The 25,607-nt window shown below is 32.8% G+C and overlaps 2 protein-coding genes across 2 annotated transcripts; both read left to right on the plus strand.

Moving 5' to 3' along the window:
* Positions 1-1,062: 1,062 nt before the first annotated feature.
* On the plus strand, positions 1,063-11,183 carry LOC131955190 (fibrinogen beta chain-like). The gene is made up of 4 exons (XM_059319210.1): positions 1,063-1,117; positions 1,596-2,519; positions 4,278-4,459; positions 10,815-11,183. The coding sequence occupies exons 1-4, from the start codon at positions 1,063-1,065 to the stop codon at positions 11,181-11,183; spliced, it is 1,530 nt and encodes a 509-aa protein (XP_059175193.1).
* Positions 11,184-20,440: 9,257 nt separating this feature from the next.
* LOC131955173 (angiopoietin-4-like) lies at positions 20,441-25,607 on the plus strand. Its single transcript, XM_059319178.1, has 5 exons — positions 20,441-20,775; positions 21,968-23,217; positions 23,555-23,668; positions 24,550-24,669; positions 25,204-25,607. The coding sequence occupies exons 1-5, from the start codon at positions 20,721-20,723 to the stop codon at positions 25,570-25,572; spliced, it is 1,908 nt and encodes a 635-aa protein (XP_059175161.1). The 5' UTR covers positions 20,441-20,720; the 3' UTR covers positions 25,573-25,607.

Here is a 25,607-nt window from a genome sequence, read left to right on the forward strand (position 1 = left end):
TAAATAGGAATACCTTACGAGAAAGTTTAGGTGAGATCACTCTTGCTTCATTTTCCTCAATATTTTAGTAAAATAGAATAGCATAACCAAAAACAATTTGCATACCAAATAAAAACAAATAACGTGCGTATAATATGCTCGGAAAATAGTACTTTATATTAGAAACAAAAATTAACCTTTTAAAAGTTAAATAAACATCACATTAAGTGCAATTTTATATCATGTTGTATTGTCATTGAGTCTTGAACCTGTGCTAAGTTTCCAACAAATTGGCCAGGTGGAAAGGTTTACATTTAGCTCGCCAGTTTTGATACACGATGGTCGAAGAACTTAACACTACGCAAGAGGAGCAGGTTAAATAAAAACTTGCAAAATATGTTTTATTTACAAGCGCAGGTCTTAAAAGATAAAGATAACATTTCATAACTCGAAAAAGGAAAGTGTTTTTAAAAATGCAACCCAGGTTTAATCATGGGATGCGCTTTGTTTATGTTTTCAGCAGTCTCACGCTTAGATATGCATGTCAGTTATTTCATGAAACGTATACAGTTTCAAAGATTGTTTTATGATAACTGTTAAGTTTCACCCTCTGATTGTAGTTTTGTCCCACTTTCGTCTTAATAATATCCACATCTGTCATCCGATTTTGATGCCACTTTATCACGGTTGTTAATTTCTCCGTCATATGTGTCAGTTTTATCTCCTCTAGAGCAGGTTTGCTGTATTACTTTCACATGCAATCTTCAACTCTTAAGCTAAAATTTATAATTTATCTAGCAACAGAAATATTTAAGTGTTTGCAGTAAACAAAAGCGTAGCAAACTGTAAGTGTCAATGTCGTGGTATATTTTTCCCCCACATTAATCTTGACAGCATTGAAATTGTGTATGCAATAACTCAAGTTTTTATGACGTCAACGGGAAAGGGCGTAAAGAAAGATACTGGACGACCCTATTTAAACCAGCCCGCAATTCTGTTTTGATAGTTAAGATTTGTGTCGCTACCGTTTGCTGTTTTGTGTTTGTTCATAATTTTTTAAAGCAAAACTACCTTTCGACCACAATGATTTTCATAGTGTTGTACACGTTCGTCGTTGTAAATATTATTTCCAGTACAGGTAAGTTTCTGTAGCTAAAATTTAAAATACCAACTTTAAATTAAACAATGCGTAATTAAGACACACATTTGTTTCAAATTAATAGAAAGGTTAAATAAATAATGTATTATGTACATTTGTAAAACAAACACATTTATAAAACAAATATAAATTTTCTATTCTAAAATGTATAAGGTTGTATTTAAAAAAAAATAAAATCCTCATAAGTAATTATTTAAAAAGATTCCACTCAACAACAAAATGCAATGAGAAAAACATACATACTCGTCCAATCTTTGATGTCATCCATCATTGAAGCCTTTGTCTTCCCACGCTTTTCACGTCTGGCACAGTGTCATGTATTATTGTTTTGGATAAGCAGTTAGTTTGACATGACCATACAATTTTTGATTTGAGCACATAAAACGTAAATATTAGTTATTTTCAACAATAGACTCAATATCGTATTAGATATATTCTTTGTTCTTTGCATCTTCAGGTTTAAAAATTGACATAAATAGAGAATATTTTTATCACGACAAAGATTTATTTTGTGCACAACTCCAGTGTACAGAAAACATAAGAGAAGACACTCAGATATCAGCTCTTGTCAACATGTCAGTCTATAGGACCAGTGAACCAGAGGGGAAGATTTTGGTGGCGTCTATTTCAGAATCAGATTCAAAGCTTCAAGATCATAAAAAGACTGGACCAAGAGTAGAGGGGAAATTATCGAAAACATTTTCTGAATTGAATATTTATTTATCGAATAGTTCAGACTGCAATGATGGCATTTTCCTATGTGAAATACATTATATGAATACAACAGGATCTATGGATAGAATTGGGAAAAAGTCGGAGAATTTGCCTAGAAAATCACGTGACACATTTCTAATGATGAACTTGAAAGCTAAAACACCAGACTATGTAAAATCTGTTGATACAATGGCCGATTTTCTCAAATCGTTTGAAGACCCAGACAGACTGAAAGGTGCAGACATGACAATGTCATTACAGATGTCACATTCTGGTGGCGATAAGTTCAACACAGATAAAAGTTTTGGTCCAACAGATACAGAGTTAAGTAACAGTTATAAACAGATCAGTTCCTCTTCACTTGATGATAAAATGTTGGATGATAAGATAAAGAATTTAACTCTTGACGTAAACAAAACATTACAGATGATGGACAATAAACTCAGTTCAAAAATAGAGTTAAACAAATATAGTTTTGCTTTTTTAAACGAATCAATGCAAACAATGTTAGCCAACACCCAGAACCAGACAGAACAACTCAGTATCAGATTAAATGAGATGGAAAAGAAAATAGAGAAAACTATCACACAAGAGCATATCAATACAACATTAAATTTGGTAGCCGGTCTCAACAAAACTGTACAAGAATTTAAAGACAAGTACAACCGTCATGCATTGATTTTAAAATCAACAAAACAGGTAAATTATTCTACAGGAAAATTTTCCTTTTTCATTCTTTTATAGTTTAAACAGTTTTTATTGAAAGAAACAAATATGCCAATTTGTATTAAATTTTAATGAGCCCTACAAACAATTCAAAGTTTTTCAAAATAAAATAATGTTAAAATAAATTATGTTCATAAATATATATGAGCAGGGTTTGTATACAAGATATTGCTTTATATTTCTGGCGAGATGAAGTACATGTGTACTTTCTCGTATACAGAGTATAGTGGAAGTATTGTAATCGTGCACAAAAATCAAAAGAAATTTTGACAGTTTTACACCACAGTACTTCCTCATATACGGAGTATAGGGGAGTTATTTTAATCGGGCAAAGTTAATAAATGCAGATTTATCAAAATGTCGGTGTTATATGCGTAATCGAGTCAGAAAAACTTTGCTTTGCAATTCTGTCCGTATGCCTGTGTGTGTTTATATGTCTGTGTATGTCTTTGAACACGACATCTTAAATACCGTTAAAGCTAGTTTGATGAAATTTCATATACAAGTATTATGTCAAATTTGAAGTTTTGTTACAACTTTTCAGCGATTTCTAAGAAAACGGAAGTGGAACTTATTTTACTTTTTGTTTTTCAAAAGCCTATAAGTTGATTACAGGTTCACATGTAAGTAAACGATATAATTTTTTGCCGTCTGTCAATATTTGAGTAATTTCCGTTACCAAACGTATTAATTTACGCTATTTCCAATTTAAAAAAAAACGGATGTGAATTTATAAAGTATTAATAATATTCCGCACTATTAAAATCGGATTGTTTGGCGTTCACTCTTTTTCTACGAGCTTCTATTCTATTTTAAAAAGTTTGAGTAATTAAATATGGATTAAAGATCATGTTTATATCCCGAGGTGTCATCCCCCGAGAAAGTTTAGGGAAGATCACACCGGTTTATTTTTTCTCCAAAGAAAAAGAAGAAATTCAAATTTATTTTTATATCTACGAACCTTTTTAAAGCTAAATATTAATGCCTATATATCTAGTGTGTTAGGAATGAAAACTCAAGTCTACCAGAACAAATGATACTCCAACTAAATGAAAGCAAACTCGCCTTGTGTGATACCAAAACAGACGGTGGAGGATGGATTGTTATACAGGTACTTTATGATTATGAATTTACGTTTACACTCCATATGAGGTCACCGATAGGTGTCCATATTACTATTACGAAGGTTCGCTCAGAATGTAATTCAGCACGAAATGGGCGTTTGGATAACAGTGTGGACTAACCTGTGCCTTAACAACTCAGATCGAAGAATAAAAGCGAAGGGCAAACAATAAAGAATTACTAATATTTCTGAACGTCTGGTTTCGTCCATTGTAAAAGAAAATACAATGTTGAGATAATAATAACCAATGTATGTTTTCACTTTGCAGTTATTAAATTATTCTTGTGTAAGGTCAATTGTTAATGTGGCGTATAGAAGCAAGTGTTGTTGTTATTTATTAATTACTTCCATTATAATTACTTTCAAATTTCTTTATTATATTCAGTATGTATTATAAATAAATTTGTCTGATTTAACTAAACAATTGTTTTATTTATACATTCTAGTATTTATCACTTTTTGTTAGTTCTTTTTTTTGTATGTTGACTAAAATGTCAACACTTACGAATCAATAGAACATTTGAATAGTAGGGATAAGTAGAAACATAAGTGTATTTTATTTTTTTTAAAATGTAGGTTGCAATTTTCAAACGTACTTAGATTATTGTAAATCATTTGCGTGCTATACTTTGTTTCAGAGACGTGTGGCAGGTGACGTAAATTTCACCAGAAACTGGAGCGACTACAAAAATGGTTTTGGATCTTTGGCTGGAGATTATTGGCTGGGAAATGACTGGATCTCAAACCTCACACAAAACGTAAGTTACAATTTTGAGTTAATATTTGAAGCGATGTTTCAATACTTTGTAAAGTTCCTCTTTAGACCTAGCGATTCGTTTGGCAGATGAAGTAGAGTTCATGTTTTTTACCTCTGCTTATGAAGCGAAGGTGTGGCCAGCACTTTGTCCAGCCGCATTTACTTTACCTATCACGAGTTAGGTACCCATCAGGGACGTTCTAATGACTTGAACCCGGATTCGATCTCGAGACTTATGGATTATCAGCCTAGCGCTTTTAGACCACGTCGTCTCACGTTTCTACAATTAGTGTTCGACAATCTTGCGACTGCTGTTCGTTGCAAAATCCTTGTAGCTTGGCAGCTTATGTACATTGTTGAAGCACAAAGCTATACTTACAGGGGTGTAAACTCCTGGCATGACCCCACCCCCAGAGCTATAACAGCGGGAGTGTAAACTCCTTGCAGGTTCACCTTAGCTGGAAATATGAAGATCGTCTTCGTGGGTAGGGGTCAGACAAAATCTAGCACATTGGTGCTCCAGGTTGGAGATAGAAACATAAGGCCAGCAACCTTATCTTGCAAAAAGAAAATACAGCAAATAGAACACGCTACAGAAAACATAGCGGAAAGTAATTCCAATCAAAACCTGTGAAAAGGGAACAGTTCTTCAAAGTATAACGAATGCAATCACAAAGCTACTGACACAAAGTAGGACTATCGTAGGGGAGGATCAAGAAAAGCGCCAGTGTTACGAAGTCATCTGTGTACTTTGTTTATGATGGTCTTGTCTAACTAGGAAATAAACTTCAACATCAATAGTGACCAGCCTTAGGGGCCAGCCCTATCACAAATTACAAAACACAAAAACACGACTACATGCTAACCAGCCTAACGTTGAACTCTCCTATCTTTCTGGCCCAAGCTTGACCCTTTGGGTTCTTTAACCCCTGCATGACCCCGGCATTCCAGCGAGGGGGAGGGACGGGCGCCTGCAAATGCTAGGTGGGACTGATGCATTGTGTTCCAGTTCAGGTGTGGGACGGGAGGGGTGGGAAGGGGCAGTACACGCTGTCCCAGTTCAGGTGTGGGACAGGAGGGGGTGGGGTAGATACTCACTAGCGGTGGGACGAGGGGGGTTGGACATAACATCTCCCCTCTCCTTCGACAAGCTGGCAAAGCCAGCGAGGCTTACACTCTACATACATGATCTATCACATGCAACAAACTAATACACTAAGAGCAGTAATAACATAGGTAGGGAAGCAACGCTTCAAACATCTTAGTACGATAAAAAGTAATAAAGCTTCCTCAATAGGTGACACTACTGTTTCTAAACTCTAAACAATCAACAGCTAACAAAGTTCAATAATAAATGCTACTGGGTAATGTTAAATCTAAAGTAGTTTGTACAACATTATATAGTTTGTGTCTAGAATTTGTCGCTATAGCATATACAAATGAACTCTTCCATATCATCAGTAGTATTTTTTTTCTAAACTGTACGACTATATGTAACTAATGGGGAAAAAAAATTGAATATAGATCTATAAATTTCAGCATAATACGGTTAAGTAATCCTCAATATACAACAAGCAACACTTCATTATTTCGTTTTAGATAAAACTTTTCAAGTTGGTAAAACTAAGTAATATGGCCACAATTATAATTAGTTTATCTACAACATACATAACATCTTAGAGGAATATTTTCCAACAAAACCCAAAAAATTAATAGACAAGGTATACTCGGCAACACATCATCGAGATACCATCATAAAAACCCATTAAAAAGCATAGACTGCATCATCAGTCTCTAAACATCATCTCATCATCGTCCTATCTAGCTATCTAGCGGTAACTCAACCGTCGCAAACTTACCGTTATGTAAGTGGATCGATTGACCGCTTCAAAATTTCACAACATAAAAAAAAAACAATGACTCTAAGCTACAGGGTTCAATCATCACACAATTAAGAAAATAAATCCTCCAAGGATAGTGTATATTATAGGCATCTCGTTATTTAAACAGTTTGTCAACCGGTTAATAATAGTACATTTTTGAAAAAAATAAGGTTATAAAAGTTATGATTGTTATATAAGCTTTAACAGGCCCATCGAGTAAATGAAGACAGAAATGGTTATAAGTGCGCTGGTTAAACGTAAACAAACTATCTCTAGCACAAAATTCAACATATAAAAAAAATTCAACAAACAATCCTTAATGCAAACTTCTAACAAATGCATCTACTAGACCAGATACCGGCAAAAGTGAAAAGAGTCCAGTTCAACAAATGTAAAGATATTTATCTAATATATATAAAGATGAAATGTGCTTCCATATGTATGTATTTAGCAGGAGAACGCGTAGAACACATGTATCTATCTTATATACTACTAAAACTCAAGTTTGTTTACAAGATTGTATATCTATTTTTCGATTTTTGTTGTTGTTGTTGTTAGTCTGTTTGGTTACAGGACAGATTCTGCACTACATGTAGAGCGGTAAAATACGTATTTAGGTAGAGAATAATGTTCTTTTTTACCAAACTGTTAATCACAAAGTCATTTAAAGACTTAAGAAACACCACTTTAATTATTAGAGTTGAGGACTATGACTTTACTTATAGTGACGTCACATGATTTATTTTTATTTTACAAAAAAAACATGGCGTTTTCCATGTGAGTTCTTGTTGCCCATTTAAAAGTTTAACGCATTATAAAGCTAAATGTTTTTCAGCTATTATTTTGATACGTCTGTTTGCTATTTTTATTAGGTTCCAATACTATTATAATTTTTCAATAGTTCTTCTAAGTATACAATAAATTTCTCTAGATCTACAGATAAGCAGTCGGACTAAGGGAAAGTCAATCGTAGATCTAAAATCTAGAATCTAGGTCAAACCAAAATTAATTAGTTAAAAATAAACATAATTATAAAAACACAATAAATTATTGAGTTTCCTTATTAAACTATGTTAGTCCTTAAATATTTGATATAAATCTTTGCTTTTTAGCTTTGAGGATCATCTTATTTGAGAATACATGGAATTTATCTATCTAGGTTCTAGATCTAGAGCTACGGAAAAACTAGACTTAAGCCAGCCGTAGATTCTAGATAATAGTAGATATAGATCTAGATCTCTAGCTCTATCTAGATCTAGATTCTATGGCAATAATAAGTTTCTATACTAAACTATATCAGGCCTTAATTATTTTATATAAATCTTTTTTCGTTTAGCTATGGAATTGGCTAATTTGGGATAAAATTTAATTTGAAATAAGACTAGGGTCTATTCGCGTAAATCAAGTTTCTTAAGCAGACACTAAGTAAACTATATCACTAATTTTGCACCTAACCGAAAGAGCCCACATAGCTAAGATGATAGTGTAGTAGTTACCATGAGGGTGGTACGGGTTTGAGACACATCACGACAATGTAAAATTTTATTTTATCCATTTTTTTTATATGTGAATGATAAAGTTGCCTATCGAGACTTGGCGGGACACGGGGCAGGTGAAGTAGATTTCACCTGTTTTTTTGTGTCCTCGGCATATGAAGGGATAGTTTAATCCAGTAGCGTAGCGAGGGGGGGGGGGGGGCGGGGGGACATATGTCCCCGGGCGCCGACGTTAGGGGGCGCCAAAATGGGTTGGAAAAATAAATTGAAAGGTTGAGGGGGGTGCAAATCAAAAGTGTGAGGGGGTGGGGGTGCAAATCGAAATCTTGAGGGGGTTGCAAATCGAAATCTTGAGGGAGGGGGGGGGGGGGTGCAAATCGAAAAGTTTGTCCCCGGGCGCGGGAATGGTCGCTACGCCTCTGGTTTAATCAGATCCATGCTCGGCCGAAATCAGTGTTTTAAAACGATAAAAATATTGCCTGAGAATTGGCTGGACAATGGGCAGGTAAAGTAGAGTCGGGTAGGTGTATAATTTAACTGTGACCTCAACATATAAATGGATAGTGTGGTCAGACCCAAGCTCAGCTGACATCACTGTCTTTAGAAGACAAAAACGTCTGAGGTGTGACGTCTTTTTGAATGTGGGGTCTGGTTTTTTTGTGATGATAGGTGGCGTTAGTTATTTCATTTATGTATTTTTTTTTTCTTATCGCCTCAGACACGTAATTTATAGTGTCAGTTGTGTGTTTGCTTTAGTATTACAGTTTTCATCATCGGCTTGTGAGGACTGATACAGATTTACAATAGTAATATTTTTTCTTACTTGCAGCCTGCTTTCATTCATTTAAGATGGTTTACTTATAAATAGATCTAAGACAAAACGTCTAAATGTAAAGAAAAAATAAATAAAAAAAAAACAAAAAAACCTGAAAATGCAAATGTGTAATTAAATGATGATACAAGGGATTTTTTTTTCTCGGCGTGGTGGGCTGAGGGGAGGGGGGAGGGTGGAATTTGGGTTTTTAAGTAGAGCTGAAAAAAAATGGGAATACCGAGAATTGAAATGATACTAGTTTTAAGCAGTCGGAAAAGTTATGTTATTACAATGAGACACGTCAAAGCAAGCATTCTTCCCTATCAAACATCTATATCTATACAGTCCTCAAACAGCTTTTTTTTTTTTTTTTTTATTAAAATAAAAAATAAAAATTCATTTATGTATGACCCCCGAAACCCACAGTTATCCAACAATAACGGTTAGTCTAGTATAGTAAAAAAATCGAATCGATCGCCATTGTATAATATTGTTAAAGTATTGACTTTTGAACTAAAATAGAAATAGATGTCTCTAAAATTAATATTGATAGTTTCGTAAAAACAATTTCACTTTTAAATCTTATCATTTTATGGACATAACGTGTAAAGAACTAAAATCAAATATATGTATCAACATTCACAACATTTTTAATTGTGTCTGAAAAAAAGTGTACAAATTACTTCCCTTAGTCCCTTAGTGTCAATTACTTTTCTTGATAGATCACACACACAAAATTATTTTTTAAAAAAAAACATTACATTGGGGAAAAATATTTTTTAATAGTTTGTTTTGACGTTAGAAAAAAAATGCAATATGATAGGTAAAAAGGGGTATTTGTAATACTACATTTTATTTATTCTATACTGTACTGTTTATTATTTCTAAAGTTTAATTTAATCAATAAGAGTTTAGAAGCCGTTCCTAATTGTCCTCTATAATAAATTGTATCTTTTCGTTTGCGGTTAAATTTAAACAGACGCGTCAGCTGGCGCCCGGCAGTGAGCAATTTGCGCCCCGGGCTATTCTGTGAGAGCTATGGTGCATGCATTTGTTTTAAAGATCGCGATAGGCTTTGAATAAATATAATTACTATATTCGTTTACTAAATCAAATCCAGGGTGCCCTCTGGAGCCCCTACAGGGTGCTATTTGGCGTCCCGGGATTTACCGTGAGCGTCATGGCGCCTACATTAATTTTAGTGAGTCCAAAAGACTATGGATAAGATGGGGTATTTAAGACGTTTACTAAGTTAATTGAGGCGGTTCCGTCTGCGTCCCGGTGTGGTGCGATTTGGCGCCCCGGGCAATACTGTGAGCACTAAGCGTTTGTGTTTGCATTTCAGTTTGTGTTTATATTCTGTGTGATTGTTAGTCTTTAGGTTTGCGTTTGTATTTTTGTTTGTATTTGGGTTTGTGATTGTGTTTATATATGCGTTTGTGTTATACTTTGAGTATGTATTTGCTATTGTGTTTGTGTTTGCGTTACGTTTTCCGATAGGTTTTTACAGAAGCAAGTGCAGGGCCTCACCTGGACTGCTAGCATATATATATATATATAAATTATATATATATATATATATATATATATATATATATATATATATATATATATATATATGTGTGTGTGTGTGTGTGTGTGTGTGTGTGTGTATGTTCGTGATTTTGTTAGTTTTTAGTTTGTCTATCTTTAATTACATTACTTAACCATTATTCCGATTGCTGTAAAACCTTGTTTGATTGCTGTATGCACTACTGGGCAGATTCTGTTTTAAACTTTAAGAAAATTTAATATAGGACGGAATTAACGTATATCATTTGATTATCGAGGAACAAAAAAATTAAACAAAAATAACAAACTATAGCTGGCGAATTTCTTGCATTGGGGCTAATTTCCATTTGTGCATTTGTCACATTTTGAAATGTGTCGTTTCGTAAAAATGCCTTTTGAAAAACGGCTTTTGGACAAATGGCTTACGTAAGAAAGTCAGTCTCTTCCCCCAAATAAAAATAACTTTTTCGCATCACGTTCGAGACATTCATTTACTCTCAAAACACATACAACTGTGTCTTAACAACCTTATATCATTTATAGTGGTAACCAATTTAAGCTTCATACTTGTCAAGTTAAATTATCATTTATTAGTTTTTTTTCTATTTACAGGGCTACAATGAACTGAGGTTTGACATGAAATATAAAGGTAAATCCTACTACGTCGTGTACAAGTATGTGACTGTGGGAACTGAAGCAGATTTGTATTGGATAAAAATTGTATTCCAGACAGGCAACGCTACAGACAACTTTTATTATCACAATGGAATGGCTTTTTCTACTTTAGATAGAGACAATGATAGAAATTCTAGTAACTGTGCTGAGCTGTATAAAGGTGGTTGGTGGTATAACGATTGTCATACTGTGAACGTAAACGGTGTGTGGGCTAATAAAGTTTTTGGTGAAGGCATCAACTGGTACGGTATAACAACACATGATGATTCTCTGGAGCAAGTTGAGATGAAACTTCGACGACCGTGAATATACAAACTAAACGAGGCATCTATACTGCCTCAAAAATAATAAGTTGATTTTATAATTACTGTTATAGAAATAATTATTTTGCTGACTTAACAAACATTTTAACTGTACATGTTTAAAGCTCATACTACCAATAATTAGCCATTATGTAAATATTAAACTTATTGTATAATGATGGCTTTATATTAATGTGGACGTTTTATTAAGCTGTTAATCTATTTACGAGAAATAGTGTTAATAAAAACAAAAATCGTACATGGTTTCTCTAACGACGTTCTGTTTACTGATAGAGGCTCATCTCTTTGAATTAGATTTTCCCCCCTTTCTGAATTAATTATATCTATTTGAACCTGCTTAATACAAATAACTGCAACAATATGTTACTTAAATTGTTTCATAAGATTGTAATGTAAATTATGTTTAACGTGTCAGCACTATCTAAGATTTCACTATAAGGTTACAAATTGTTTTCTCTAAATTAATTATAATATATTAGCATACATTTATTTAATACTAATAAAAATGTCTAGAGTTTGGTTCGCAGGATAGAGGCCTGAGTTAACTCAGCCATTTTGAAAACCTGACTAAGACCGTGAACAAAAAAGGCATATATTGTTTAGTATTGATAACATAATTACTTTTTATGCTGAAATATAAGACACACAATTTATAACTAAAGACTGTTACATATGAAATAGAATAGGATTTTAAATTCTTGTTTACAATTTTACCACTTGATTTGTAAAGTTCCCTATTTGGACCTGGCGGTTCATGAGACAAGTGAAGTAGAGTTCATCTGTTTCTGTGATCTTGGCGTATAAAAGTATAGCGTGGTCAGCACCATGACAAGCTACCTTTACTTTAGGAACCTATCAAATGCATTAACACTGACTGATAATTGATACGTGGAATTTACAAAAAAGTATATTGCCTAATGTTTACGTTGAAATCAAACAACACAACCGCTTTCCACTAACCAATGTCGCTTTGTCCATTGCTGAATCCAGTACTTTGTTGACTAGACGTTTGTTTCTGTACAGATCTGTTCTGTATCACATTAATGCCTGTTAGGCAAATTTGTAATTACATTTCGAAATGTAAATATATATTGAGTTATTCTACTGTATTTGTAAACTGTTTTGAATGAATAATTTTACGTAAATACTTAGGAACGGATAGAAGCTAAATATACAAAAGGAATAAAAGTATGTTATCATGTACACATATTGACAATAACGTTAAGAGTAAAAGTAATTACATTACTATTTGATTGCTCATTAGACCACAGAGGATCAATTATTTATACCTCAGGTGCCCAAACGTTTTCATGGCGATCCTCCTTTCTAAAAATCAAATGAACGGCGACGCAGAAGCAATTACAATAAACATTTTAAATTATCTTACAGAACATCAGGGGCTGAGATGGCAAAGTGAAATCGGGCTACAGAAATATAGAAGCTTGTAACAAAACCTTCAGGTTTTAGAGAAAAATATACAGGCGGAAAGTTCTTAAAATATGCTGCCTTTTGTTAAGATAATATACTATTATTAAATTCTGAAGGTTTTTGAGAAATCGAAAATGGAGAAAAATACCGCAAGTCATTCAATAATTAAGTTTTCTACGTATAAAATATTGTACTCTATATATGTTGCGTCTATGCACCTCTAACGGAACTCAATTTTATTGGCTTCGCAAAAAAATAAAGTTAAGTAGGACTTCCGGTTACCCAAAATCGTTCAAATGTTAACAATAACCTATATGTAATATCCAACACTTATTATTGAAGTTTCTACTACAAAAGTGAAACAATATTCAAGAAAATGGAAAAATTTTCTCTTTTTGAATAACAGATATCGCTCAAAAGTTGAAAGAGACTTATTTATCGGATCTAATACGTATATATGTAACTTCTTTTACCTAACTCATATTGTAGTTAGATTATCGGATTCACAAGCGCGTGCTCACACACACACAGGCACACACATACGCACTCACGCACTTATACACATACGCATACGCATACACACGCGCACACGCACGCACACAGAGAGAGAGAGAGAGAGAGAGAGAGAGAGAGAGAGAGAGACATAGAGAACGACAAAATATGAGATTACACATTTTTTTCAACTAGGGAAATTGTAAAATTTGATTCCCATTTTTTTGAACGATTACAATACATTTCACTATATTCTGTACAAGAACGGAAAATGTTATTTTTAATAAGGCGATTTAAAGAAGGTGTCATTTATTTTAAATTAAAGTGAATAATCGGCGTAACGTAATGACTGAGTAGCCTGTTCTGTTTAAATACCAACCCTAAATTTTGTGGGTGAATTTTTGTTAAAGCCAACCTCTGATGATTCTCAAAAGATAATTCATTTTTTATTACTATTACAAATTAATATTAGAACTGCAAGACACCAATAAAAGAAAACTTGTATTCTACTTTCAGCAGGTTCTGGAATATGTAAATTCTTGTAAATATTTTCAGATAAACTGTATAATTTGGCGTACCCTGAAAGATACACTTTGCGAAAAGGGATCAGGGATCGCGTTGTTTATACAGTGAAAGTTGTCTTGAGTAGGGTAAGAAAGGAAACTTCGCGTTTGTGTTTATGCTTGCGTTTTCTTTCTATGTTTTCTTTTGTGTTTGGGTTTGTGTTTGCGTTTTTGTTTGCATTCGTGTCTATGTTTGTGTTTAAACGTTCGTTTAAGTGAGTTCAAAAGAATATGGACAAGCTGGGGCTATTATAGACGTTCACTTAATTGATTCAGGCACGTCCGCTGTCGCCTCGGCAGGGTGCGATTTGGGGTCCGGGCTAGACTGAGGGCACGATGCTTTTATGTTTGCACTTAAGTTTGTGTTTATGTTTGCGCTTACTTTTGCATTATTTTGAGTTAGTGTTTGCTTTTAGCTTAGCGTTTGTGTTTCTTTTTGTATTTGTATGTGTTATTGTATTTGCATTTGCGTTTATGTGTGTGTTTACGTCTGTGTATTTGTTTGTGGCTTCGTTTTCGTTTGTGTTTACGTTTGTGTTTGCATTTTCTTCTTTTGTTTGTGTTTTGTTTATGTTTGTGTTTGCGTTTGTGGTTGGGTTTATGTGTGTGTTTGCGTTTACGTTTGCGTTAGTGTTGTGTTTGTGTTACGTTTTTTTTGTGTGCGTTTATGTTTGCGTTTGTGTTTGCGTTTATGTTTGCGTTTGTGTTTTCTATTTGTTTGTTTTTGTGTTTTCTTTGTGTTTGTGTTTGTTTTTTTGTTTTTGTGTTTGCGTTTGTTTTGTGTTTGCGTTATGTTTGTGTTTTTTTGTGTGCTTTGGTTTTGTTTGGTTCTGAGCAAAGCAGAGTATATGCTGCTTTTTCACAGAGGCCCGGGACCCCTAGCATATATATATATATATATATATATATATATATATATATATATATATATATATATATATATATATATATATATATATGTATATATATATTTATATATATATATATGTATGTATATATATGTATATGTATATATATGAAGAGTTGATTTTCAAAATGCAATATATCCAAAACTTGGGTTTCGAGAAAATCGCACTTTTCTCCTACACGAAGCCTTTGAACAATTTGCTAAAACTGTTTATCAATTTAGGTTCATAACCCTCATATAAATAGGACTAGAATGGTTTTTGAAATGTACCTGCATAAAAAGATGCTTTTTTTTGGTCCCAAAATTTTCGTTTAGTTGCAAAATGAGGTATATCCAGCTTTTGTTAAGCTACAAAACGCAGTATATCCATTTTTTTTCTGATAATACATCTAATGTCCAATATTTTAGTTTATTATTTTATTAAAACCCATTTATATTCCCAGTGTTACCATCTTACTACAATTGTACCATGTTTTTCTGTTACTGTAAAGTGTTTTTATTGAGTAATTTCAGTTATTTGAACCATTTTCAAAATGATGCAAGTCTCTAACGAGAGACTTTAATTTGAAGAGTACAGCTTGTCTTTTCTACTGTTGAACTGTGTTAACAAAGTCTAAAGAACTAAAAAAGTCAACATAAAATAGTTTTAAAAGAAGATAAAAGTTTATTAGTTTATACTAAAATCATAAAATGTAAAAGAAATAGTATGAAATGAAAAAAAAAAGTTGAAAACAAAAATGAGTGAAGCAAGAAAAAATAAATAATTCAGACAAACTAGGCACTATCTACATCAGAGTTAGAATGAGCAACATCCTCAGTAGCATCACATAGCAGTGCCTCATAAGAAATCTTTATTCTCTCCTCCACTCCTACGGCTTCGAGAACTCAAAGAACATCTGTCTTTTTAGCCACCTTTACACAGTTCTTTTTTCCAGGCTCCTTTGTGTTGATTGAATCCCAGTTTTTCCCTAAAAAAGTGGATATATTAACCATGTATTATTAAGATAATTCCACTGTAACATTGAAAAAAGAGAATTTCCATAATCGGATAAACCTCTGGACAATAGTCAGTTTTTTATTGACAGTAACTGCAGTACGAGCAAATCCAATATAGCAAACTGAAGGTAAAGCTATTTACGTACGCAATGCTGAACAAAAGAAGACTGGCAAACTTGCAGCTTGTTTCCATCACTACAAAGAAAAGATTTGATCGTCATGTGTCTTGTTTTTTTTCCTCTGATCATTCACTCTTTTCGTGGTGTCCGCATCAAGCAAAGCTACTATAGCAGCATCTTGTGACACTTTGTTCAATTTGCTGTAAAACTCTGCATGGCATTTCACCAGGTCATCAGGTGTTATATCTTGAGCCTGAAATAAATAATACAAATGTATGTTTTGCTACAATGGAAGATTTAATTTTATATTAAAAATTATACTACTAGTTAGATCTAGTAGCTAAGGCTAGTGTTATGATGCATGTTTGACAGGGGAAATCGGTTGAGTCTAAGCTAGATCGTCGGGATGAAAGGATGTGTACTGGTCCGTATGCCTCAAGTTGGGAGATAGATAGATGTAGAATATATGTATGAATAAAGTATTAGATTAGGAATATTGAGTTGCCTTATCTCTGAGCGCCATATGCTAGACTAAACGTGAGATAGCCTTATTGGTTCCAAGGTCAGAACTTCTCTCCCTGATGTTAGGGATGAACTAAATGGTAGTTGGCCGAGTCGGGTGACTTAAACCCTCTCACTGAAGTAACATACCGTAACATGTTATACCTGCTTCCCCATGCTATACTGGGTTCACCATCATGTTACGGTTACGTTGCAGTGCAGTGAGAGGGTTTACTTTACTTGATCCAGCCAACTACCTTTTCACTCGTCTCCAATACCAGGGAGAGAGTATTACACCTTGAGAACAATAAGTTATGTCACATTCAAATGAATCCACGACGCTCAGAGATAAGAATAAGATGAACCAAGTAACTCGTATATAAATCTTTTAATCTCGTATCCATAACAACACACGTCCTATCCCACCGACGATAAGGATTCAACTTGCCTTACTTAAAGTTATTGCTAGACTAGACAAACGAGGACATACAACCTAGATGATAAATCGAAGTTTAGATATAATATTGACTAGAATTGTTAAAACTTTTGTCTAGCTAGAAAAAATAGTAGGCCTAGATAGTAGATACTAGATCTAGAATATGTAGTAGAGTAGATAATCTAGACTAGAATTAGATCTAGAATCTCTCCCTACTTTTGGAATGTTAAGCTAGAGCTGACAGTAGCCTAGACCTACTGGTATTCATACATTTACATTCAAAACTTCACTCAACAAATAAAAGAACAAGCTAGATATCTAAATTCTAGTAATAGTACTATCGTGTTTTAAAAAAAGTAAACTCAGGCCTGCCTAGCCTTGTGTTAGATAAGTTAGTTTTATCTACAACTTACCTTGCAGAATCCTTTAATATGATTACACGAAATGGACGGGATCATTCCTCCTCCTGAATGACGAAAGATCTTTTCTTTTTCTCTTTCTGTGCATGACCTCTTCTTTTTTCTGGACTTAAATGTCAGTACAACACTTTCGTCGTGACCATCAAAGTCCGCCATTTTAACAATTGTTTCACTTAGAGATGCTTAATGCGCATGCAGATAAATACTAATATTTACACGGATTGGTCCGAATCGATACCGCATTTTGACGCTAAATAAAATCGACAATGCCGCGTTTTGAAACCAAACGTTTTTTTCAAAAATAGAAATAAAATGAAAATTTTGCGCCGTGAAGATTAAAATTAAGTTTTCCTAATAGTAACTGAGTAGCTTTACAATATGGGCACCTTATCTCATTTTTTTCAAAAATGGCGCTTATCGCGTTTTGAAAATCAACTCTTCATATGTATATATATATATATATATATATATATAAATATATATATATATATATATATAATTATATATCCCTCACGTTTAGTAATGTTGTAATGTTGATGTAAAAAAAATGCTTTTGTTTGATTTAATCCCCTCTAACCATGTACTTTTAAACGAAGAAAAACAACATTTAATTGTTGAAATGATTTGGTATTGCTAATATAAGGCATCTGTGAGGTATAATCACTTTGGGATAAAGTAATAGAACACCCGATGTTAGCACCATGTACCATGATGTCGACAAGGTTAAGTTCCTACTTGTTTTGACTGATCGATGGACGTTGGTAATTGGAATAGTTAATTTATTAGCGATATTGAAGTAACTAATCAGTTTAAGTGTATAGCCACTGATGAAACAAATAGATGTTTGATACGTTACATATTTCTTTTATTCTTATACCGTAAGCAACATAGCTAATGCAAATATTAAGAGTTAACTCCTTTTCGTGAAACCACCTATGGTCAAAGGCCGCGTATGCCAAGCCCTTATTATCAAAGCCCCTATTGTCATAACACCGTGGTCGAAACATCTGTAGTCAATGCAACTCGAACCTTGTCTACCTAACCGCCAATTTTATTGTCCTCAATCGATCTCACGACATATTAAGTTAGTACTCACAATAGTCTTCTACATTTAATAAACATAGACAATAAAAATACAATATAAAGATTTGTCTTATAGTATATAATGACTAACTAGCCTTGAGAAGCTGCTTATTATTAACCAGCTTAAATAGATGTGTTGGTGAGTGTGTTTGTCAGGTTCTGCGGATTTTTTCTAGGATAACTGTTGTCAATATCCTCTCGATTCGACGAGTTAAGTGGGCGTAACACATTAAAATTATTATTTTTTTTTTGCTATTTATTTGTTGTCTCCCTGCATTTTAAAAAAATCATACCGGCATTTAATAGAAAATAATAAAAGTAACTTTACTTAGAATTAAATTATAAATCAAAACTAAAAACTTTCCTATTGATCAATTAATTTATAAATACAACAGAATTTTAAAAATTTTAGACAACTGTTTTATACGTAGACCTTATAACTTCCATTAACATTCGATCTTTCCTTTGAGACATCATTGAGTGTAAAAGTTGTTCCATCTAAATAATCCGTGTATTCTTTTATTATCTTATAATAAGTAGAATAGAAGAAAATAAGTAGCAAGCGATAAAGGATAAATACAAATAGACTGTAATGGATCGGATACGTCTTCTACTTAAAGTAATTTATATCAGATAGTAGGTGGTATACATCATTATTTAATTTTGTTAAGGTTTTGTTAACATAGTGCTTAAAGTTATAAAGGGTGCTATTTTAATTTTAACTTCGTCCACTTTTACGTGTCTTTTGTTTTGATAAATGTCTAGTAAAATTCTACTATTAGGATAAATAAATAGATTAAAAAACCTGGATTCTTTTGATACTTTCTTGCGTCTTAAAAAAGATAGAATTCCCAATTTCTAAACAAAATATGTTTTATTTTATACACGAAACGTCAAAGGTAAATAGTAAAATGCGTTTTACGTTAATTGATAATAAACAATAAGTTTAGTAAGTAATGTGTATCATAATAGTGTAGTACTAGCAGGAATCATATAATTCAACCGGTAGGAGGGTCTGCGCCACTTCACTATTGAGATTGTCAAATAATAAGAATAAGTAAGTTATTTACTGCCACGTGAACTTAGTCACGGGCAGGATGAGAACATAATAAAAATACTGTAGCTAGTAACAGTAACAATGCTAATAGCCACGTCTGTTATTTGCTTGGCTTGTACGGGTTTTCAGCCGTCAAGTAACTTAATGACCCTACTGGTCAACTCAATTCCCGCAATTTACTGTAATAAAATTATGTTACTAAAAAAGCTAAGTGAACTACAAGAGTAGGCTAAATGGGCTTTATTAGATTTAACATACACTTCGTAAAAATAGTTTATGAATTACATGATTTATAAAACTGTTAAGTAAATAAATGTAAATAAAATAAAATACAAATCCAAGAGCACGTAGGAGTAGGTCAAATGTAAGAACAGGCTATATGTGCCTTTATTAGATGTAACAAATACTTGGCAATATTGACATATAAATTAAATGGGTTACAAAATAATTGCAGTTAAAGTAACCAAAAATAAAGTGAGTAAAATACGCAACCAAGAGCACGAGGGAGTAGGAGCGACGGCCCTCAACTCCACGTGCGGAAGCCAATAAGAAGAGAGAATATTTTGGTTGCATCCCCTTTCGTGTATTAATATTGCTGTGTGTCACGTGGACAATCGATCAAACTAGAGAATAACTTGGTTGGGGAGGGTGGAGAGGATACGAACGTATGTAGCTAGATGGTAAACAAGATGGCGGTACTTTTTTTAAGAATGGCACGCAGTTTTATAAGAAAAAAAAATATCCACATGGTAAGGATGTTTTTAAAATACATCCCAGATTTAAAATAGAAAAAAAATTAGTTGCAATCAGCAAGCCCATGCTGAGATATGCTTAAAATAGAATGTCTATCCCAGTCAGTTATTTTATCAACGATGTAAACAGGTTTGAAGTTTACACGATGATATTCTCTCAGCATTGGCTTGCTGATTACAACTAAATTTTTTTCTTACTATTTTAAATGGTATGACCCCACATTCCATAAAAATTGTTTCCCCGTATTCGTTTGATTGAGTGAATATCTGTTTTTCAATTTACCTGCTCTATCTTCGTGGCCCTTGATATCTGTTCTTTTTAGTTTACCTGCTATATTTTCGTGGCCGTTAATTCTGTAATCAAATTTATCACTTTTTATCTAGTCTAAATTATTTTTGCTGCAACGTTTTTGCATGTAATTTCAAACTCAATTTACTAGCAGATGTTAGTTTGTAGCCAAAATGTTTGAGTTATGTCTAATAACGGAGCGCTTATAGAATATTAAACGTCACGGCAAAAGATAGACATATCAAAGTGCACCAGTTTAAATTTTAATATTTTGGAAAGGAAATCCTAAGTTAAAAACAAATTTGATTAACCCTCTCATGACGTCAGTTAGAAAAAAATGCGAAAAAGAATTCCTGGATACCATTATTTAAACCAGCCCGCATTTCGGTTTTGTTAGTTGAGATTCCATTCGTTATAGTAAAGTTTTGTGTTTTCGTGATTTCTAAATTTTTTTAATCAATAAAACATCACTGCCACAATGATGTTCCTTGTGCTGTACATGTTCCTCTCAATAAATATTATTTCAAGTACAGGTAAGACTATTTTACTGATATAACCGTTAGAATTTCAAAAGCTTTAATATATTAGTAATATTGTTTAATTATAATACTTTTATCAGTTGTTGGTGTTATTTTCCCAATAATTTCAGAACAGTAGGCCTATGTATCAGAAAAGGTTATCAGAACTTTAATGCAAATTTAAAAAAGATGCTTATTTTGTTAATTAAATTATATGGATTTCTTTGTGTTTATTTCATATAAGATGTAACGACAAAAGTTTTTATTTCAACCGTAGTTTTTAGAGAACATATAATAAAAACAACCCACTTACATACAAACCAGTGACAAATGATTTTTATTATTTTCTTTTTGAGTGTTGACAATTTTACGTTTTTAAATTTTAAATACCAATAATACTTTCAGATACCAATAATTCTCCCAGATACCAATAATCCTTTAAGATTTCAATAATCCTTCCAGATACCATGTTTTTGAATATCCGACTTCGCAACCGTCATTACAAATAATTGAAGCTACGTAGGGGGCATAAAGCTTCACTAGAGACATCGATCCAGTGGCTTTATTTCTAACTGTACCATGCTGCAGCCCTATTTAATTCTGACTCTCTTTTTCTGATCCTGATATTTTTGAAAAACTATTTGCTCTGTGGGTTCTATATGAGAATCTTTCGACTGAGATTGAATGCTGGTTCCATATAAAAATCTATAGGCTGATGATAGATGCCATACTCCATAAAGTGCTGACAGTATATCGCGCTTTTAAAAATCTGTTTAATTTAAACAGCCTGCTGGTCAAACCGCCCGTAGAGGTCTTAATTAAAGATGGTAAATTGCAAGTATATTATAACTATCTACTTCTGATCTAAAATCTGGCAATTTCTGAAATGTCCGTGTGCTTCCCGCAATAGATCTTCCGGTCAACGTTCTAAAAATATATTTTAGTATTATAATTTGGAATTCTTCTGTTCTTGGAAGCCAGAATTTAATGACGAAAAGTTGTTCTATTCTAGCCTCTAGACTAAAATTCACTTTAAATAGTTTTTTTATTTCAATCCTTAGTTACCAGCCGTCGAATTATATTGTTTTTTCTAGCAGCGCCAAGCGATAGCTAGAGATATATTTTAGCTAAGACGACACATAAGCAAATTCGAATTATTTTTAATAATTGACTCTAGGAAACTGGCATGTGTTTTGTTTATTTTCAGATATAAAGTTTGACATGAACAGAGAATATTTTTACCACGGCAAGGATTTATTTTGTGCACGACTCCAGTGTACAGAAAACACAAGAGAAGACACTCAGATATCAGCTCTTGTCAACATGTCAGTCTATAGGATCAGTGAACCAGAGGGGAAGATTTTGGTGGCGTCTATTGCAGAATCAGATTCAAAGCTTCAAGATTATAAAAGGACTGGAACAAGAGTAGAAGGAATAATATCGAAAACATTTTCTGAATTGGAAATCTTTTTTTCAAATAACTCAGACTGCAATGATGACATTTTCCTATGTGAAATACATTATGTGAATACAACTGGATCTATTGACAGAATTGGGAAACAGACGGAGAGTTTTCCAAGAAAATCACGTGACACATTCCTAATGATGAACTTAAAAGCTAAAACTTCTGACTATGTTAAATCTGTTGACACAATGGCCGATTTTCTCAAATCGTTTGAAGACTCAGACAGACTGAAAGGTGCAGACATGACAATGTCATTACAGATGTCACATTCAGGTGCCGATAAATTCATCACAGACCGAAATTTTGATTCATCAGATAACAATTATAAACAGATAAATTCCTCTGTATTTGATGATAAAATGTTGAATGATAAGATAAAGAATTTAACTCTTGATGTAAACAAAACTTTACAGATGATGGAAAATAAACTCAGTTCAAAAATAACGTTAAATAAAAATAGTTTAGCCGTTTTAAATGAATCAATGCAAACAATGTTGGACAACAAACAGAAACAAATAGAGCAGCTCAGTATCGGATTAAATGAGATAGAAACAAATATAAAGAAAAGTGGTGGCGATAAGTTCAGCACAGACAAAAGTTTTCGTCCAACACATACAGAGTTAATTAACATTTTTGAGCAGATAAGTTTTGTTATATTTGATGATCTGTTGAAAGAATATATGAAGAATTTAACTCTTGATGTAAACAAAGCATTACAGATAATGGAAAACAAAGTTAATTCAAAATTACAATTAAACATAAATAGTTTGGTTGTTTTACAAGACTCAATTCAAAGAAAGCTAGCTAACTCACATAACCAAACAGAACAACTCGGGATCAGATTAAATGAGATGGAAAACAAATCTAAAAAAATCATCACACAAGAAAATATTAATTCAACTTTCCAACTGGTAGCCGGTTTCAGCAAAACGCTACAAGGTTTTATAGAAGAGTACTACGTTAACCCCATGCACTTAAAATTAACAAAACAGGTAAATACATTTTTTTTGTATGTTTATTGTTTTTGACAATATTTGACGTCTATCTTTTTACGCTTATAAATTAAGTTCATTGAAAGAAACTATTAAGATAGTCGTAAATAAAATGTGCTTTTTATCTACCGTCATTTAACTAAATTGTTTTTATTACAAACTGAGGTTAAAATCAATACTTCTGTTTGAGAAAAGCAGAATACTTCTTTATGTAAAATGTTTACTTTGAAAATCAAGTTCATACAAAATGCATTGCCACAGATAAAAACAATGCAGTTTAACCTTCCTTTACATCTATTAGCTTTTAAAAAATAAAATGTAATTGAATGTTTTCTAGTGTGTCAGGAACGACAACTCAAGTCTCCAAGAACAAACGGCTTTTAAAGTAGCTAAAAGAAAACTTGCCTTGTGTGATACCAAAACAGACGGTGGAGGATGGATTGTTATACAGGTACTTTGTGCTTCTATTTTTAGTAATTAACATTAATTTTTATCTTTCGTTTCAAATTTTTCCATATTGGTTAGCATTCCCAATATTGTTTGCCTTGATTCAAAATCGAATCAATGTAAGGTCCAATATTATGTAAACTATATTTATTAAATAAAGTTAAAAATATAATATTATTGTGTTTTTCTTATATTATTAACTAACGTACCGTCCTCTACACGTTACTGAGGTTTCAGAAAAAAAGAAAGTTCAAAGAACACGTTCTGATACCACTCAATTTATATTCTTTATTAATACTTTATTGAAAATTATCATTACTAATGATGTATATTTAGATTCATGGTCTCACTTTATGATTGGTTCATAAAAACAAGGATGCAGATTGCGCCTATCGCTAAAGTTACATAATCAACATTACTGTTCCTTTTACACGTAAAACAATTATTATTTGACTGACGCAACCTGATAGGTTTACAAATGGTAAATGTTTAGCAGTGTCTAAAAATAGATAAATTTATTTCAACTAAATAGTTCTCAATCGTTTTTGAGAAATAACAATAACTTTGATGACTCTCAAAGTTATCAATTGCTACTCAACTGCCCCAATCGCTTTTCTTTGACAACTGAAGACTGGCTCTAGTTCTAAAACTATCTAAACTTGATGCAGTCTAAAGCTATAAGCCTCAACCTGTTCAGATTTGAACAATGGTATGTATCTTCTTTTGTTGTATATGACGAATAAACCGTCAAGAAATCAGAATTGGTAAAACAATTGAATGGTGGGGATTAGTAAAAACATGTCTATTATTTATTTAAAGTTTATATTGCAATTGTAAAAATTTATTTAATAGATGTCTATATGGTGTTTTTTTTAATGGATTCAGAGACGTGTGGCAGGAGACGTAAGTTTCACCAGAAACTGGAGCAGTTACAAAAATGGTTTTGGATTTTTGGCTGGAGATTATTGGCTTGGAAATGACATAATCTCAAACCTCACACAAAACGTACGTGTAAATTTTAGTTTTTACTTGAAATATTGATTTCACAATAAGTATTTTACAAATTTGAATTGAACAAGTAGTAATGTTTTTAACATTTATAAAATATAACTATTTTGTTATAAATACTGTTGTTATGAAGTATGTTTCAAGCAATAGCAATTTTTTAAAAGTTGGTCTTCAAGAAAGTCAAGTGTCATCATTACAAAAATAATTTAAAATATACATTTTGCCAAATGTAAACTTAAATTCAATATAAGATAAATTACCAACATAACACTGACATAATACATTAAAATTGGGCTACCAATCCTCAACAACAGGAACTCATCAAACATGTCTTCTCTACACATCACCAAATCACATAGGCTGGGAAATGTTAAAGGGGATTTTTTGGTTGTGTTTACGATGTTTATAGTTTGTGTTAGGTTTAGGGTTAAGCGTCCAACTGATAGTTCTTTACAGATAGTTTTTCATAGAGGCCAGTGTGCGATAACATTTTCAGCTATATACTGTAAATATACATTTATATATTTACAGGGCTACAGTGAACTGAGGTTTGACATGAAATATAAAGGTAAATCCTACTACATGGTGTACAGTAATGTGACGCTGGGAAATGAAGCAGATTTGTATCGGATAAAGTTTACATACAAGACAGGCAACACTACAGACAACTTTAGTAAACACAATGGAATGGCTTTTTCTACTTTAGATAGAGACAATGATAAATCGTCTAGTAACTGTGCTGACAGTTATAAAAGCGGCTGGTGGTATACATCATGTCATTATGTGAACGTAAACGGTGTATGGGCGAGTAAAGCTCGTGGTGAAGGCATTATCTGGGACAGTATAACAGACAACATAGATTCTCTGGAGCAAGTTGAGATGAAACTACGACGACCGTGATATTAAAAAAACCCACAAAAAACAAAACGATGTAT

This window comes from Physella acuta, unplaced genomic scaffold, assembly GCF_028476545.2.
Source record: "Physella acuta isolate Inbredline_101_S28 unplaced genomic scaffold, ASM2847654v3 ptg001058l, whole genome shotgun sequence".
Lineage (NCBI taxonomy): Eukaryota > Metazoa > Mollusca > Gastropoda > Physidae > Physella > Physella acuta.